At 29.0% G+C, this 20,586-nt stretch overlaps 1 protein-coding gene across 2 annotated transcripts in view; it reads left to right on the top strand.

Moving 5' to 3' along the window:
* Positions 1-20,586, top strand: part of LOC107447151 (rho-related GTP-binding protein RhoN) — a 65,866-nt gene that overhangs the window by 13,593 nt on the left and 31,687 nt on the right. Inside the window, exons 1-2 of one of the 2 annotated variants that reach the window (XM_016061990.4) lie at positions 312-335; positions 10,464-10,557. In XM_016061990.4, coding sequence (XP_015917476.1) covers positions 331-335; positions 10,464-10,557 — 99 coding nt within the window. In that variant the 5' untranslated portion in view covers positions 312-330. Of the gene's footprint in view, positions 1-311; positions 336-10,463; positions 10,558-20,586 lie in introns of those variants that run through there. The other variant, XM_016061991.3, reaches the window with a different exon arrangement.

Raw genomic sequence — 20,586 nt, forward strand, 5'->3', positions numbered from 1 at the left:
ACATCAGTTGATTATAAATCAATTTAATGGGCGGTGTGGAGCACCCTAATGTATTTTTCTTTAAAAAAAATATTATTTTGCGAATTTTGTATCCAATTGCCTTGAAATTAGTCATAAAACCTGCATCGAGTGCAATTTCTCAACTTTAAAATAAACGTTTCGCCGAATTACACCTGTTTCTGCAATTCGCTGTGAGAATAGTATAGCTAAAATTAGCGCCCTCTGCTTCCCAGAAGTAAAGTTAATCCATTTCTTCCCTCCCCTCCCTCAAATTACTACCTTTTAACATATTGGATACTTAAGCAATTGTCGTCTGCGCAACGCACAGTCATGAAGTAATTTTTTCATTATTATTTTTTTATTCTAGTGACCTTCTATTATAACTGTTTATTGTTAATGCTGGTTATTATAATTTGATATTTATTTCAAGTGTTGTTTTAATCTTTATTTTAAATGCTGTTTTACTTTAATTCAACAATATGCGTCAATCTTTTAATTTTTATCTCTCTTAATCTGGTTTTCTATTCTGAAATAATTTCATTTAATCGTTTGCCAATCCGATTAAGATAGTAATTTAGATAGAAACCGATTAAAATAAATAGTAGGAAAAATATCGATTTCAATTATGATTGAGCGTATTCATCATTAATCCATGGCAAAATGTTCGTTTATATTTTTAAAGCTTTAAGAACGTAAAATTAAATGTAATTCATTCTAATAATACGGCAAATCTTTTCCTGTTATTCTAGGATAATTTCATAGTTTTTATTGCTTTTTCTAGTTTGTTTATTTAGTTCATTCTCATTTATTTTACAAAGTGAGAATCTGATTATTATTATTTTACAAAAATAGAAAAATAACAATATTTTTTTTCAATTATCACACTTCAAAGAGATAAATAATCCGCATCGAGAAGATAAGTACCTCGTTAAAATGAAAGAGATAAATACCGTGCTCTCGAATTCTCTTTTTAATCTGTGCTTTACTTTACCTGTTTTATAAACGTTCTTTCTAACTTACTCTTAGCTTCCGAGTTTTCCTAAAGGGAATAAATATAAAAACAAATGGCAATCATAAATGGAAAATATTGCAAACCATTTATAGTTTATTAGTGTAATTAAGTTATTATATTTTAATGACTTTACAGGGATCTGTCCAGACATTTTGTGAAAGGTCCTGTTTTTGTAAAATTGTGAAAAAACTACTCATTATTTGTGAATGTAAAATAAGCGTTTTGTCACATTCTTTCAACCCGGGTCCTGCTTTTGTGAATTTGTGCAAATAGGGTCCTGTTATTGCAAAACCTTTTCAAGAAGTTTTTAAATTGTAAATAGATACAAGATTATGCTCAACAATTGCTGCTACTAAATTAGAAATGCAACATTCAAATATTTGGTATTTACCCTATACTGCTCAACGTAGAATATCCATTTCGGATGAATAATGGAAACAAAATCACACACATTTTTAATATCTTCAATTGATATATTTTAAATTACACAACTTTGTTATGTATCACTTTTAATGTGCTACGCATTAAGTAAACTTAAACAATTCTTAAATTTATAATATTTTATTAAAAAAATTGCCTGAAATTAATTTTTATTTACATAATAATCTATTCATTAATTTTATGAATAAATATAAATTCATCAATTATTTATGTACAAAAAATCAAAATTATCATTTAATGTCAATAAGAATGTGCACACGATGTTTGTAAAAGTAGAAATATTTTCATAGAATACTACATTTGGAATTTAAACTTAGGGAAACTTGGAAAACTTAGTTCGTTTCGAATCGTCTTTTCTTTCTTTTTTTTTCCGGGGAAGGTTTTATTCGATTAACAATACAATAATGAAAATAAAACAAATCTGTGAAGGGTCCAATTAAAAGATAAATGATTTTGTGAAGGGTCAGTTTTTATGGAAAGATATTTTGTTATAGTTTTGTTTGAAAGATATTCCGTTAACGGACCCAAATTTCTTCTAAACAGACCCCTGAAAAGTAAATAGATTTTTTATGGATTGATGTTTTATACATATTGTCTGTAAATGATTAATGTTCATCATCGTGTCTAGATCTTAAAATCGATGTTTCTTCGTCTTAAATATCCCAAAAGATCAGTCCAAAGTATTTCTAGAACTGTCATAAAATCTGAGAAAAAATGTAAAAAACATAATGCGTGAGAAAATTCTTGCCAAAAGAGTTCTCCCACGTCTCTAACCGGAAGCCGCTTCCCTTAAGTATATTTACTCCCCCTCTTTTTGCCTCTCAGAAAAATTACGAAACACATATGAAAGGAAAAAAAAATTATCTAAGACAGTCACGTCAGTTCAATATTTCAACTCAACCACTCTTCATAACCTTTTAAAAAGAGTAACCATTACCGAATCGTCTGCGAGCAAGTTTAGGTCCCAACATTTTAATCCCAATTTAAGGAAATATTTGTTTCTACTATTGATTTGAATGTTTTATTGAATAAAAACATGTATCTGAATTTAAATATTGCGATATATAGCTGGGAAATATCGATATTTCAAGTACGATATTTCGCCAATTTAACTTTTTAAATTGTTTTTGCTCCTGTCAATATTTTCTTCATTCGAAGAAGTCGTCGCTTATAGTTATATCGTATTTGATAATTATCGCTATCGATAATTTTGATATTATTGTATTCGATGTTTATCGTCATCGATAATTATCGTAATCTTATAGTTTCCGATTTTTATAATCATCAATAAAACTTATATTATCGTATTCAATTATTATCGTTATTGATATTGATAATATTCGTGAAATTATCTTATTCGATAATACTCTTAGCATTTTATTCGATATTGATCGTTATCGATGATATTATTTTTAAAATACTGTCAGTGCTCAAAAGCATTTAAGCATACTTATCTGGTTTTATTTAAAGATGTTACGAATAATGATTTAGCCGAATACTGAATATTCGGCCGAAAATATCGACCGAATGCCGAATAGCAACATTTATAAAAAAATTATTAACAAATAGTATTTTTTATTTTTATAAATAAGTTTAGTCTTAATTGAAAAATAATCCTAACTTAGCTGTATTATTGGCATGGGGTAAAGCGATGAAAACTTTAATGAAAATGTTTATAATAAAGATAATTAGATATTAAGATAATTAGAATTGTTGAAGATAATTAAAAGACTAACTAACAGCTATTAAGAAAAACTAAGGCTGTAAAGTTAAAAAAAGAGAAATATAAAAAAAAGAGAACGATACAAGTTTTAAAAAAAAAAAAAAAAAAAAACATAGTTTTAGTTCTTAAAAGTTTTAATAATATTTTATCCTTAAATTATCTATAAAACGTTGAAAGAAATAATGTCTTATCAGAAACACTTTTAAGAACACTTATAAAAGAAAAAAAGATTACATACAAAAGCAATACAGAAAAAATAAATATCTATCTTAATTTTTTAAAGAAAATTTTAAAGCTTAACATCCTTATCCAATTACCGTATTTTCAAAAGATAGTGAAGTTTGAAGTCTAAAAGAAACCCTCTTAATTGCCGCGTCATAATAAAAATGTTTATAAAAACAATAGTTTTTGAAGGAAAGAAGCTAGATAGAAACAGAAACAAAACTGTTCTAAATTTTTAATGAGGATTTAACGCTATTTCAATTTAACTTTTTCTCATTGCTGAATTTTTAGAAAAAAGTGACCATAAAATAACAACGTTCATTAAAAACACTGTTACAAAAATGCTGTCATAGTAAAAACTCTGATAAAAAGAAAAGTTAATTTAAAAAAAAGCAAAATAGAAACAACAACAAAAAAAATTCTTAGTGATGAAGTATATCTTTAACGTTGAGAATCATTTTAGGTTACTGGTTATTTGTCCTTCCGTACAGGAAAAAAAGTGACAATAAAAGAATGAATTCTATTAGAAACGCTATTAAAATGCTGCCCTATAGTTAACGTATAAAGAGAAGCGAAAATGAAACAAATAAAAAAAAAATCACTATTTTTTAAAAAAATGAATTGTTGAAAAAACGATGAAGTAGACTTGCCTGAATATAATTAACAAAAAAAAAAAAAAAAAAAAAAAACACCTGCATTGCGAAGCTCATGGCTTAGTATAAAGTGAAAAAGTAGTTTTAATTCTTTAAATTTCGTCTTTCCATTTATCTTTCTGAACATAAATTAAGTTTTAGAACTAACGCATATGTGAAAAAAACAATTTCTTATAACATATAGTAAAAAATACGATTCTAGTTTATTCTTTACTAAACCTATTCATCCCCCCCCCCCAAAAAAAAAACTGTCGAGAAATACTTTTCCAAATAATACAATGCCGAATATTTGGCCTAATTTTGGCAAAAGGGATAAGGGGTGAATATTTGATCGTTACATCTCTACTTTTATTACATAGCTTAACCTATGATTTATTTAAATCGTCTTGGACTAGCCGGTATAGCCTGGCTGGTAGGGCTCTGGGCGCATGTCCAAGAGTTCGTGGGTTCGATCCCCGCCGGCCATAGACTCCCCGTGTAGTAAAGGGTGACTGATGCACGTTGAATCTTGTGAGCCGTTAAGTGCTCCTTGTTCCTATAACAAATCAATACGTCTGAGGGTACTGATCCAGGATTTTCCTTGTCTTCTGGATTGGTTCAAAAAATTACAAGGCTACGGTGTTGAACATTAGGAGACGTGAACCCAAAATTGGATCGGCTGCTCAACGACGGATATAAAATAAAATATTAAATAAATCGTCTTGGACAAAATTATTTAAAATCGAATGTTAAAGTGTAAGTTTTGCTGAGACTTGGAAATATTTGAGAAAAATCTCCAGTTAAAAGCCGGAGAAATTACCAGATCTACTATAGACTGAAAATCTCAAAATAGGGATTTCCAATTCTGAGGAAATGTTTATCTTAACTATTGTTTTGCATGTTAAGAAACTTTATCCATCACTGCATTTATTTATTTATCTTGAAAACCAAATGCTTCTTAACCATACTATTTTAAACTAGGTCAATTGTTTTTTGTGTCACTGTCTCTCGTCATAAATAAAATCGCCAAATGGAAAACGCTTTTCCAGATCGAGTTACGTGACTGATTTGTTATTAAATCACAATAAGAGACAGAAAGTTATAATAGACGTAATCCGAGAGCGAATTACCTGACATATACTAGTTCCCATCTTTTTCACTTGACATGCTGGAGAAAAGTTGTTCTTTTTTATGTTGGTTGACGACTTTTTCATGGTTCATTGCTCTTCTGCGGTGGCAACACTATTATCGTCAAAAGAATTGTCCTAACTTGACATTTATTAAAAATAGTATCTTAGCCGAGACCCAGATTAAACTTCTTTCTAGTATTTATAAGTGAAAAAAAACAACTATTGTTTATAACGTATTTTTTGCTTTTGAGTTATTGTAATTTTTTTGCTTATTTCATTTGTATTGCAAGAAAGCAATTTATTATTTTTTATTTGCTGTAACATTTAAAAAATCGTTATTCTATTTTAAGTTTTGAATTTTTCAAAATTATTATAAAGTTAAATTTGTTTAATACATTAAAAACCTACCGTTGATATTATATTTTTATTACGTTTTTATTAACTCGCTTTTGTGTTTGTGACGATGGAATGTTCTAAGCAGAATTGATCACGATATTAAAAAATTTATCGGGTATCAAAATTCCAACCTCTTCCCTTGGAGCTATGTGTGGAATGACAATAATATACTTTAATTCGTTTTCTGACTACTTTTTTGCAAAGTTTCCAAATGCATACAATTTATCGTCAATCGAAGTTTTAACCACTTTCTGAACAGCTAGAGTACTCAAATTACAAGTCAGCTCTGTGTCTGATAACAATGAAGGTTATTATTATTTCTTAAAATGTTGCAAACCATTATTGCTTGCTAATCAAAATGTCGAGCACTTTATGATAAAAATTAACAGATAAAAAGCTGAGAAGTAGAAAATAAAAATAATTTCGGCCACACAAAAAGCAACCTTAGCTCTTAGTCACCCCACTTTCCTCAAAAGTGATGCGCGCAATGTTTTTTTTTTTTTTTTAAATTTTATTTTAAATATAGGCGTCTCAAGCGTACCGTACCCTCTCCGTTGTTATGGTATCAGCAAATCTTGCTTATTCTCCACATAATCCGTTAAAACGGACAGGAAAAGTGTGGAGACTGGGAAAATCGCTAATCCTTGATTCACCTATTCAATTTACAAAGAGTTCACTTGAAAAACGTAGTTTTAATTATTTTTATTTTATTGATTATTCTTAGGTAAACTGTGAAACAGCCACCTATTATTGATAATACGTGTGCAAAAAATATTTATCGTGAAATGCGTAAAAGGTAAGAACGCTTTTAACATCGTTGCAAAAAAAATCCTGAAAAGAGTTTTTATTTTTTTTTAAAAAAGATAGAAATTAGGTTTCAAATGATAAGCGTTGTATTTTTTTAATGATTGAGTTTTTTACACTGTAAAGTATCTTATCTGCTGAAGTTTCATTAATTTCGATTACCCATTCGCCCCTCTATTTTGAAGTAATGGTCCTTTTTCCGTTACGTACGGAAATAAGTACTTTTATCTAGAAATTTATGTCTGATTCCTCTGAAATTTTTTGGAAAGCTTTAGTAGTTAGCAATAAGTTAGAATAGTAAGGCTAGTAGTCTTTGAGGACAAACAGAAAATTAAGTAGAGCTGTGTACCTTGGACCTCTAGCGGTCTTTTTCCCATTCTTCGTGAACTGTAGATTCTAGATTTATGTGAAGATATTTTGTTGAAGATGGAGGCCTGTCGGTAATTTAGAAATTAGGAAAGTAGTTCGAGCATTGAAGAATACAATTATTATTATTTTAATTTGATAGCTATTTTGAGAAGTAAGTTTTTTTTTATCGGTTAGAGAATACATTATCTTTTGATATTTCATTATGATACAAGTTTGATTTCAAATTATTTCGACTTTCATAATAGATGAATAATTTGAACATAAATATGGTAGGGTAAACTAACCAGTGAAGGAACACTTAAGCTTCGCTTGCCTTTTAAAAAAACATATTAATTTCAAAATTCGTAATTTTAGTTAAATGACAGTGTCAACTTATTTGTTACTAATTGCTAATTATGTAAACATTTCTTAGAGAACTTACATAATATTGTTTTAAAGTTTTGGAGGTTCAAATAACAAGTTTAGTAGTAAGGAGACCAAGTGAAGGAACAGCTCTTACCAGTGAAGGAACACAAAATTGCCCAGTAAAGGAACACTTAATTTTGGTTTTTTTTTTTAATGCTCTTTATGAATTTATTAGCCATACAAATATATAAAAACAAGACTATTTATGAAATTACAACATACAAGTGCTTGTAAAATGTTAAATTTTTTCTGTAATCATGAAGTAGAAATGAAAGTGATGTTTAATACAAAATAAATTTTAAAAAATCATTCTTTCTTATAATTAAACAGTCAAATCAAAATCATTGTGTCATCCAATGCTGTTTATTATCATTATTATTTTATCACCTTTTTGTTTACTCTTTTTCCTCTTATTTCTTGAAGCTTTTTTTCTTTTTTAAGTATTTTTTCTCTCTTTTTTTTCTCCATATTCTCTTGTTTTAACTTTTTTTTAGATCTTTCGCCTCTTGAAATTTTTGCCATTTCTCTGAACTTAATGAAAAAGGTAATTTATTCGTTTTTCTTCTTATTTGACCTTTCTTTTTATCGTCAATATTTGGCCAATGTAAATGGTTTTTCCAAACTTCTTCTGATTTTTCAGCAACATTTCTAGAATGCCTCTCTCGAAAATAGACAGGGGAAAGGTGTCTTGAAGTTTGAGGAAAATCCATCACTTGTTGACTTATATCTAGAGAATCTTTAGAAGTACTGATTTTACTTATAGAATCATTTCTTTTTTCAACTAAGAGAGGATCAGCATGAGGACTCATTTCAAATTCGATATCTAAGATGCATTCATTATCAATACTAGCTTCAGTTCCTAAGTTTGACTTAACCAAGTGGTCTTCTTTTAATACATACTTCTTCCATATTGACAAAAGTACAGGCTCTTGGACATTTTCGATATTAGACTCTTCAGTCAATGCTGCGTTAAAAATTTGCAACATATCTTGAGGGATTTCCCTCTCAAGCTTCTGACGAAATTGAGTATCGTTTCTGTTTAACTTCTTGTTGTTAGCTTGTTGAGTAGCTTGCTTCTAAATTCTAACATAGTAAAGTAGTTTTTATAAATTATATAATCACGCTGCTATCCTATCCTATAATGATAACTTATTAGGAGTTCTTGGTGCAAAAGCCAGCGAAAAAATGTTCGATTCAAATTTTTATGATTATATTTAATTAGTTTTCGATTTGTAAACATAGTTTATTAAGTTGCCTAACATTTGATGTAACTACACACCCCATTAATAAATATAAATTATAATTTTATAATAAATTAAGCTATTAAGTTAACATTTTGAACTGAAATTATTTCAGGAATTATTCATACAATTTTTAACAAAATTTCGGTTGTCCTCTATATTGAATTACTTATCCTGGAGTCATGTAAAATTATATTTCCCACATTACTGTTCATTCACTGGAAGAATTCCCAGTGAAGGAACATGCCTGTTTCTTCACTGGTTAGAAGTTGTTTTTTGTCTTTTAAACAGAATTTTGATGCATAATATGGCTAAAAGTACGAGAAAATTAAAAAATTTCTTTCATTTTCATTAACTGGGAAAAAAACCCAGTAAAGGAACACTTGTTCCTTCACTGGTTTTTCATCGTTTGGTGATCCAGTGAATAAACACCCCCTTATCTCAGTACTTGATTATGCTATGGTGCTTTAAAAAAATAAAACGTAACTTCAATAACTATATTTTGAATTCTCTTTTTCACAGTGAGAAAAATAAGACTATTACATGCAATTATTTCCACTTCAAACATATAACTACAAACACTCACCTTACAATTTTTTCAAAGAAACAAGGTGTTGCAGAGATAATAACAAATTCAAAAATTTTTCTACAGAAGTCTATTTGACCAGGAAATCCAAAACATTGCTAGATGACTTCCTATTGTTTAGCAGTAAGCTATTGTTTCCAATCTATCTAAAGAAAAACTTTCAAATTCTTATTTTTAATCAATATATATGAAATGTTCCTTCACTGGTTGGTTTAGCCTATATACCGGCGGTTGCTAAAAGGTGTTCTGCGGAACCTTGGGATTCCGTGGAACGATTACAGGGACTCTGAGAGTTAGAATTTTTTTTTTATAACCAGTAATGATTTTATTTAAATCAAATCAACAATCCATAAATTATTTAATTTCAGTTGATTATATTAAATATTTTATGTAAAATGCTAATGAAAAAAATAGCAACATTTCAAAAGAATTATTTTAATTTTTAAATATCAATACAATGGATAAATTATAAAAAGAATATGAATCTTTAAAAAATTAATAAGTATTTTTCATCGATATTTTCAATTAAAGAAAATAAAGAATTACGTTTCTCTGATTATTATTCTCAATGACATGAGATTGAAAATAATAATTTAGTGACATTTTTCTTCTTTTTTTAAACTTATTTTCAGCATACGCATACACTAAGACTTCTTTCTTTAATTCCCTTCTTTAATTATTAGTATAGATTCCTTTCTTTAATTATTAGTATATTCTCAGCGGCTAATGAATTATTTATTTATTTTTTAAATGTGATGGTTCGCTAAAAGAAGCTCGATCAATTAGGATTCCGTAGCTGAAAAGAAATTGGGAATCGCTGTTATATACATCAGGGGTCTGTTTAAAAGAAATTTGGGTCCGTTGACGGACCCTTCACAAAATATCTTTTCATAAAAACTGACCCTTCACAAAATAATTTATCTTTTAACCGGACCCTTCACAAATTTTTTTATCTTCATTATTGTTTTGTTAATCAATAAACCCTTCCCAGAAAGGGGGGGGGGGAGAAAGACAAATGTAAACGAACTAAATTTTGTCTTCGGCAGACGCTTCTTCCTGTATTCGTCCAAAATTAATATTCTGCGTTCAGCAGTATAGGCTAAATACCAAATATTTGTATAGTGCATCGCTAATTTAGTAGCTGCAATTGCTGTTTATTTTTTAAAATGTAATTTTTTAATTAAAATTTTACATTGTTGAGCATTATAAGTATATTCACAGCGGCTAATGATTTTTTTTTTTTTAATGTGATGGTCCGCTAAAAGAAGCTTGATCATTTAGGATTCCGTAGCTGGAAAAAAATTGGAAACCGCTGTTATATGCATATACACTTAGCAATCGTTAGATGACATTTTTTAATGTCAGTGAAATTAACAAAAAAAAAAGTAATAATAATAATAATAATGCAATTTTTATTTTACTGCTACTAGGTAAAAATTACAAGCCTTGTAGATGATTTTACCATAATAATATCTTCTAATTGTTTCTTATTCTTAATTCAGGTGCCGTATGGAGTGCAAGGTTGTGGTGGTGGGCGAAAGCAAGAGTGGAAAAACAGCAGTAATACAAAGGTTCGCTAATGATACTTTTTTAACGGTAAGTCTTTATTTCTAAATGTCTTATTAAATAATAAAACTTATCACTTTGTTTTTCTTTGTATAAGTTATTCAAAAAATTTTATAACAGTAATAATTAATCATTCATGTTTATGCGTCTAATAAAAACTATTGGATTGACTTCTCTAGTTATCGTTGAATGGTTTAAATTATTTTTAAAGTTGCTTATCGAAGTTTTTTTCGCCATTAAAAGTTACAATTTCAGTATACACACACTTTGCTTAATTAACTCTAATCAAAGCTTTACTTTTAAACTATATGCTAAAAAACTCTGCAATTCTGCAGTTGATGTCATGAACCGAAAGTAACTAGGTCACTTTGTTTCTACTGTGTTTCTTGCTTTTTTTATTTATTTTATTGTATCGAAATAATTTATCATCGAATTAAGTTATTTTGATTTGAAAAGCGTGAATACTAATGCAATTTTTAATAAATCTTAAGTAATTTTCACAATTTAATCAGAATATTGTTATAAAAAATTTTTTTAAAGTGTTATTTCTTTTTTATTAGCATTTAATTTAAATAATGACAGACAAAATGTTAAATAAGTGAGTATTGATTGGTTTTAAAATAAAAAATTAAAGTTTTAAAATTTATTACTGGTGAAAAATAAAATAAATAAAAAAAAAGACTTAACTATCGGGATCCCTCTAACCCATCTGCGGATTCTCAATTGGAAACCTCTGACATATTGCGCCATTTTTATAATTAGCATAGGAAAATATGAACTTAACTTTAACTGTCACAAACTTACAACAGTTATAAAAATAGCATAGTATTGACAGAGCCTTCGGAAAACAACCTAAGAACTTTACTTGATCTCGAAAATTGAATTTATTGAAAGGTATCACAATAGACTTTACAATCTAGCCCAAAATAACAGGTGGTGTGGAACATTATGGGTTTCACACTTCAAGAGAGGAAAAGTTCGAGGACAATTCGCAGCGTCTGCTTTAATTAGTATGCGGATGGTACGCTTGACCTTTTCCTTCTTGTTTTCCCTAAACTCCTACTTTCGAATTACCCAGCTTCTAAATATGGAAATTCTTTCATTTCACCACAGTAGTGGAATTTTATTAGAGAATTAAAAAAAAGAAGTGGGCCATTTTATTGTCCCTTCAAATATGCCACTCGATAAAAATCTCTTCCTGATTGGAATCTGATTTACGTTTATTTTTGTAATGGTGTATCGTTTGGCGCCGTAAGTGTGACTGATAGCTGGATCATTTTAAAATAATTATTTGCAGTTTGATTTGAACTTATTTTTTATCCAGCTACGCATTTTATTTACTTCTACGCCTATTATTTTTTCTTTGCTAAACTTAAAGAGTAGGCAGTGGCGGATTTAGTAGAAAAACAAACTCTTTGTTTTTGGAACATTGATAAAATGGAATCATATTTAGGCATACTTCGGATTTTTTTCTAAGCCACTTTGGTAAAAGCTAGGATTTTCAGACTTCGGGTTTTTACTGTAAAGAATTTTAAAAGACCGAAGTTTGTTAAATATGCATCTTTTGCATGGTTAATAATCAAATTTCTTCTATCTTCGACCAACAATCTAAATAATAAGCTGCATTCTTTATCACAGAATTCATCAAAATCGACCAATTTCTTCTGCTCACAGAACTGCAGTTTTACGCAGAGCAAAGCATCTTGAGTCGTGTACCACAGCTTTGTAGAGATCGTCTACGACGCTGCGTACATTGTAAATGGTTATGATTTTGTAGTCCAAGTTAAAATTATACTTGTATTCCATTACCTTACGTTAGCTTTTTTAACGTATGGATTTTTGCGAAATCTCTTATTTCTCCTTATATAAGTTTCATATTCGCGGTTTTGATATTTTTCATTTCACCAGAACAGCGCATGCGCAATTACTTAAAAAGCTTGCGTACGGAAGCTATTGTAAATTGGCAAAATCTCCCTATTATTTAATTATTTTACTTAAGGGAAATGAACATCAATTTTAATGTTGGATTTGCAGTTACTTGTAATAAGGTACTAAAAAAATAGTATACCCTTTTTGTTTTATTTAGAATTAACAGTAGAAAACATTGCGGTTATGCAACTTTCTTTGGGAGGTGATTTCATTTAATCCGCAGCTCTGATTAAACGATCCCGATTAATCGAACGTATGATGTTCCAAATTTTACATTCTCTTGAAGGGCGGAGAAAGCATCTCTGATTGTCCTCAACTCAGACTTGCTGATGATTAATCGAAAATCAATTTCATTGAGTTAATTTATGCCTATATTCATTTCGATTTCTGTTCATTCAGATTTCTTTGTAGACAAATCTCAAGCGGAAACATATTTTCGAATTTCAGAAGTACCTGGAAACTTGAAGCTTTGCAATAAGTCAAGGCACTGTTTCTGCGTTCATTATGATGAACCAAAGGGCCATTTCGAATTACCTTAAGTGCAGTAACTATCCGTATGCACATACTTTATTATTTTTTTTTTATGAATGATCCTACAATAAAGCTGAGAAATATAATTTTTCGCTTCGACGAATTGCTCATCATTTTTTAAGTAAAAACTATTAATAAAAAGAATTCTGTGACATCATTGAAAAAAAATAACAAAGCTATTTTTATATTTAAACTGCAACTTAAGTTTCTATTTCTTTTCCACGTGCTGGAGTTCATTCTTAGTTTTCCACCGGAATAATAAAGCTTCCGCCCTGTCTTAAGACTCGCTTGAAATCCTTTTAGAAAAATAATAGCGAAAAGAAAAAAAACTAAATTTACTACACCTCCTTAAAAAGTGAAGGATTAGATAGTCGGCTTCCAACTACATTTTTTTTTTCTTTCATAGCTTTGTGCAAGTATAAATATAGTTATTAAGGCATTCCTGTGTAGCTTAAAAAAGCAATGTACCTTAAAATGTTTAAGGATGTGAATCCGTAAGAAAAGTTTTCGTTACTTGGACCAGTTGTTGAACCTTTCTTTCTGTTTGGTTTGCTGCTTGGTTCTCTGCAGTGTACAAATTTTTTTTGCTACCGAAAAAAAATCTGTTCTCATTCGTGTAATTAAAAGATAATAATAATAATTTATTACCCCATTCGTGCACAATTTTGCATCTTGCAATAATGAAAATAAATGCCATTGGGGGTTGGGTAAGTATTGTTATTGGAAAAAATTTAAAATAAGTGGACATTTTTTTTCCTCTTTTTTTTAACCCTCAAACGCAGAATTTTCATTAAACATATTTTTACTTTGTTCTTCATTTCGTATTAATTTAGGTTAAAATAAGTGAAAAATAAATTTTATTTTAAAAATTTAAGGTTGGGAAATACAGCATGGGACGCCGGTGTCTCTTTTTTGCATTAAAGTTAAAATCTTCCAAACACGGCTCACTTCCAAACAATAATTTTTCGAATTTGCAGCTTCAAGAAAAACAGTTTCTCGATGAAATTTTTTTCGGACTACTTTTTTTTTTAGATTTTACATTTTAGTACAAATAAAATTCCGATAATCTGGCAGATTTTTTTAGTATTTATTGGGCTGTTTTTTTATAATTGAAAAATACCGAAATACATTTTTACTTGTAATTAGAGCGCTAGAAAAAAAATATATATACAATATGTATATATAAGGGACAATGGTGTACCGTCTGCGCCGAAGTGTTAACCGCCTTGTTAGTAAAATAAAATCAGAACTGCCTTGTTTTTAAATATAAATATAGATATATTGCTAATATCTAATAATAGGTACGATTGTTTTGCATCATAAATATTTATTATTTTAATGGGGGGGGGAACTCTCCTTTAAAATGAACTCTTAAAATCGGACACGTTTACGGCATTTATTTCAATTTTTAAATTAAATTATTTATAAACTCAGTGAATGAGTGACGCTGCAATTTAGTATAGACATATATTCTATGTCTAAAGTTTTTTTGTAGTTTCTTTAAAAAGAAGTCATGTCTTTGTAAAGCTATGCACCGTAAATCTAGCTGATATCCTATGCATTATTTTTGCAATCAGACTGCCAAATTTCAAAATATTTTAAGTTGTTTTTCCCGAACAATATTATTTTTCTTCATCTGAAGTTCGCAGTTATCAACTACTGTATTTTCATCATACTTTATTTTTAATTCATATTTGCCTAGCGTTGTTTCAAAAGGTTAACTCTTATTATTTCTTTAGAAAAGTAAAAAGGGGTTACAAAAGTATTTCATTGCTAGCACTTGCTCGCAATGTATTAATATTACAGTGCTGATGCAAAGGATCCTCAGTGGTAGACGGATCATGGGTTAGAATCCCCTTGCCTTCGGGCTAACCGTGAGAGGTTTCTGTGATTTTTCCGCTCCAGTAAAGCAATTACGGGTAAGTTCTATAAAAAAAAAATTCTTCACAAAAGCTAGTTTGTCCTTCACGAAGGCTAAATGCTTGATCATGGATAGCCCTTGTCTTCCGAGTTGGGTTCAAAATTACAAGGCTATGAAGTTGGAACATTGATAGTAGTATACTCAAAATTAGATCGGTTGTTCAAGGCCGGTTATAAGATAATATAAAATACATTAGTATTCAGTTGCGGTTGCTCAGGGATTAGAGCTCTCGTCTCCAAATAAGATGACACAGGTTGAATTCTCAGCGATGGCTGGTTGATAGGTTCTTCTCTCAAAATATATTAATATAATAGTGCTGCCGAAAAATGTCTTCAGTGGTAGACGGATCATGGTTGAGAATCTCCTCGCAGTCGGGCTAACCGTGGGAGATTTTTGTGGTTTTTCCTCACCGTGTAATGCAAATGCTGATTGATAGGTAAATAAGTAAATAACTTCAAATAAGTTCTCTACGAAAGTAAGTTTGTGTAAGATAGGGAGTTCCCTTTTCTTTTGAGTCGAGTTCAAAATTACAAGACTGCGGAGTTGAGTATTGATAGTCTTAAATCTAAGAATGGATCGGCTGTTTCACGCAGTTTATAAAATGGAATCTATATTAATATGATAAATATGTATGGTGAAATCTGTAGTGAAAGTATTGTGTATAGCACTCGATTTAGTGTTAAGTAACATAAGGAAAAAACCACTTGGTTTAAACAAACATTGATAAAGGCAACTTTTGCTTCGCAGTAGGCTGCAAGATTTGTAGTTCGGTATTAATGTGTAGAAATGGTAACTAATGTAAACGCAATAAAACTAGATTAACTATTCTTTATAAAACTACCTTATACTCACTTGAAACAAATTATTTTTCGAATGTATAATCTCTTTCCTTTTTTTTAGAATTTTTTTTTAATTAATTGAGATATGATTACTGGTCCTAAGAACACCTAATTATCTCCAGATGTCAGGATCTTTCTTTTTTGAAAAAAAAAAGAAAATGCATACAATATTTTAAAAAATATAAGAGAACCTAGTGATATACAAGTATCCGTTATCTCAAAGTGCGATTGCATCTGTGTTTGCTTAAACCAATACGATATTTTTTTCTTTTTTCAAAGTAAATAAATAAAATTAATTAAAATAAAAAATACACGTGTATTATCATTCTGTTAATTAAATTTTATCAATCCATTAAAAAAAAATACTTGTTTTTAATGTTATTGGCCACAGCGTGTCTAGCATAATACGTCTCGCTCGTATCTATACAGAAAATTCTTAAACACTTGTTTTATTTTAAACACACTAAAAAACTTCTCTCTTGAGTTATTTTCTTTAAAAAAAATTAAATAAAATAAGAGCCTAGTGATATACAAGTATCCCTTATCTCCAACAGTTAAGTCGTGAGCTTAAAGGTGTCCCAACTTAACCTCAAAATCTTCATTTTTCAAGAGCACCACTGATGGGCAACAGTTTACGAACACACGAGTTTAGTTGTTCACCGCGACATCGTCTTTAACCCTTGTTGCAGTAAGATCTTGAGTTATGAGCCTCTCTTGTAGTATCGGTGTTTGTGATTATTGAGATAGATGTCCCTTAGGAATGGAATTTTCATCCGCCGCCCACACTTTGGTTTTTTGCCTTCTGCAACCAGATGGTTATCATTTTCTTCTAAACAAGTGGCTGAAGTAAAAGTGATTTTCTTCATAAAATATAGCTTTGTACTTGATGGGTGCGGTTAGATTAAAAGACAACTTTGTTTGGTTGGTGAATCTTACCTCTTCTGAGAGAACAGCGTTCTTATAATAGTCTTTTACTAGTTCAAAGACTTTCTCGATTTACAGTTGAGCTGTTCGCCACAAAAATCGATGAACTCAACTTTTTGAAATATCGTAAACTTAATTGTCAACGAAATTGGGTTAGTCTTATCTTTTCATGTTTACTTGAATGCTCCGGCCCTGCTCGCTCCTCTCTTTTATATCTTGATTGTTCCTCTCCCCCTTAAAAGTCGATATTTTCTTCACAGTCAAAGAACATTTTGTTAATGAAGTTTGTAATTATTAAATGCTGGAACGTTTTGTTAATATGTTCGAAGATTATCTGAATTTGAAAAGTGATCAGCTGCATTTGAGAAAAAAAAAGTTAGGAATACCGATTGCATTATAAAAAAGAAGAAAATTACTTTACTCGTTAATGGGACTTACTTCATTACAGCAGTACTAATAGCGTTTTTTAAACGTTGAATGTCAAGATTTATATCCGGATATATTTGACTCTCTTTTTTTTCCTATCGCCATTAACTCAAGCGCGAGTTTATAATTTCAGAAAATATCTCAGGATAAATAAATAAAACTCCTACTGGAAAGATACTTGTTATTTTAAGCAAAAAAAGTGAGAAAAATAATACTGCAATTCAAATTAACTCTTTAATATTTTAAATTCCTGACGAATTTAGTGTGAGTTTTAGTAGTAATTTTCTTTAGACATTTTTCAACAGCTCGGTGGAAAAAAAAATAGAGGAAACCTTGCTAACGAGCTTCATACTCAAATAATTTATTCAAATTAATTGAAAAGTGCATAATCTTCGCTTTCCTTGGATGTGGCATTCACAGAATGGGTAAATGGCTTAGAGATCGGTATTAATAATAATTTAAACATTAAGTTTACTAATAATACAGTAATTTCAATTAAAGCTCTTTCTTGAAATTGTTCTTTCTTGATTCATATCGTGATTTAAACACTTATATCGTAAATAAAATGGACGATCTTAGATACACGAGTAGATCAGATAGATCGTGATTGCTAAGTTTGAACAGCAATTCCCTCACCTTGGCCTGGATAACCAATGATTTATGAACTTAATAATTTGCTTTTCTTTTTCTCGACATGTAATAATAACTTTTGTCTCCTCTTTAAGCTACTGTTACTGATTCAAATAATTAGTTTAATCTTCACTTACTTTTAATTTACTTTTAATGAAATGTAGGTAAGAAACTAAGAAGGTATTACAAATAAATTTTTTAGCAAACAATTTAAAAGTAACATTGTAGATGTCTTAGATTGAAATACAAATTTTTAAATTCGCATAAGAACCATTTATTTTCATTAATTTATTTCATTACTGCCAATTTTATTTTCCTGGAAAAAAAGAATCGCATCTATATTTTTTTATTTTCAATTACATGAAATTGTAATGGTGACCCATGTGGCAGAATTTTTTCGGGCTTTCTGCGACAAACTTCCCTAGCACTAATATTTTACTTTAAGATACTTTTAATTATAACAATTACTAATTTAAAGTAACAGAAACGTTGTGTTTACAGAAGAAAGTATAGAATAAAAATGTATAAAAAATTTTAATTGTAAAAGTAATATTTTCTTAATTCTAATATTATATGCGATTATATTATTCTAATATTAGTAGGCGGAAAAATTCACTAATTATTTCCTGTTTCGAATTTTGTAAATCAATACACAAATTAAAATTCGTAAATAAATTAAACGATAGTAAATTAAAATAAAAATCGTAGTCATAAATTATAAATCGTAAAATTGTAATTTGGCAGCAACTGCCGAAATAAAGATCACGAATCATGTAAATAGGACTCTTTAAAAATGAGATTCTCAAAAAGTTTATTTAAAATATAGATTTCTTTGAAGGGGAAAAAAAAAACGAAAGAAAGAACATAATTTCTAGAGCGAAATATCTTTTAAACTTTCGCGATTTCTTAAATTTTTATTTTAGATTATTAATTTGAAATTTCAGCTGAAGCAGGGGTCTGTTTAGAAGAAATTTGGGTCCGTTAACGGACCCTTCACAAAATAATTTATCTGTTAATCGAAACGAACTAAGTTTCCCTAAGTTCGTTTCAGAAAATATTTCTGTTACAAACATCGTGTGCACATTCTTATTGATATTAAATGATATTTTTTTGTAAATAAATAACTGATCCATTTATATTTATTCATAAAATTAATTAATAGAATATTATGTAGATAAAAATTAATTTCTGGAAATTTTTTAAATAAAATATTGTTAATTTAAGAATTGTTTATTTAAGTTACTTAATGCGTAACACATTAAAAGTGATACATAACTAAGTTGTGTTATTTAAAATATGTATGTTGAAAATATTAAAAATGTGTGTGATTTTTTTTCCATTATTCGTCCGAAATTAATATTCTACGTTGAGCAGTATAGACTAAATACCAAATATTTGTATGTTGCATCTCTAATTTAGTAGAAGCAATTGTTGTAGCAGAATCTTGTATCTATTTACAATTTAAAAACTTCTTTAAAAGGTTTTTAGCAATTTTTGCAACAACAGGACCATATTTGCACAAATTCACAATAGCAGGACCCTGGTAGAAAGAATGTGACTTAACGCTTATTTTATATTCACAAATTATGAGTAGTTTTTTGACAATTTTACAAAAACAGTACCTTTCACAAAATGTCTGGACAGACCCCTGGCTGAAGCCAGTCATTAAAGATTTTTTTTAAAAAAATCTCAAATGACAATTCCTCTTCCTCTCGGACAATTTCCTCTCTGATGCGCAAGAAAGACATCTTTGAAAAAAAATTGCAGAAAACAAAAACTTTTTTCAAGAAATTATGCAGAAAGGAAAACCAGAAATTTCCCCTTTCTGCAAAAGCTATGTAACGTTCTGCACAGAGTTGGTGACATTTGTGTTTATTTAGTTCACCTTGTAATCACAAATATTATTTTTTCTTTCTTCCTTAAAAAAATATTTCAATCTAATACCGTATTAAAAAAAGTATTTTTCTGAAAAATTTTGGACGTTTTGTTTTATTTAAACCAGGTCGGTTCAAAGGTTTATCCTTTCTTGTATTATCTTTATTCAAAATTTCAGTGACCTAATTTTATTTTTAATTCCAGTTTTCACGATTGTCTTCTGTCATCTTGTATTTTTTTTAATGTGCCTTTCATTAAAAATATTTAAAATAAAAATCACCTACTTACACACAAAAAACAACTACGACGATCTAGATTTTTTTAAATTTGGTTTTTTTTCCCCCATTAAACGTTTTGTTAGATAAACATCTCATATATCGAAGATTTTTTTTTTTTTTTTTTTTTTTTTTGTATTTTAAAATTTTATTTTCATTTTTGTAGCAAATTAAATCCATCATTTCCTCACTTATTTTATTCGAGCCTGGCAAAAAACTGGTTTTCTAGAAATGATCGAAAGAAGTTTTTTTTTTTTTTTTATATTAAAATGTTTATAACTCAAGCTATGGTTGTCATATAATAGATGAAAAAATAAAAACTTGAATAAAAAGTTTTTATGAAATATGATAAACGCATAATGTTGATACATCTTTTAAAAATTTTTTTTAGTTAATATATGATTGTTTGTTGAATTAATTGGATTTAAAAATATTTGCACCACTACGACAAGTATCTTGAACAATTGAAACGCGTAAACAATTGAAAAAATAATAAACCATATAACCTTGTGATGTTTTCAAGAGTTGGTACATTAAAAAAATAATGTTTTTTATTGTCACTTAAAATATTGTAAAAGGGTAAAACTTAAGCTCCGCGGCTGGCAGTTCTGATATTAAATTCTGAAATCTCTTTTTTTAATTCGAGACAGTTTCTCTTTAATGAATGATTTATAAGGTATAATGAGAAATTATTATCCATTAACTGATG

This window comes from Parasteatoda tepidariorum, chromosome 9 (assembly GCF_982258835.1).
Source record: "Parasteatoda tepidariorum strain Cologne lab strain chromosome 9, Ptep-v5.0, whole genome shotgun sequence".
Taxonomy (NCBI): Eukaryota; Metazoa; Arthropoda; class Arachnida; order Araneae; family Theridiidae; genus Parasteatoda; species Parasteatoda tepidariorum.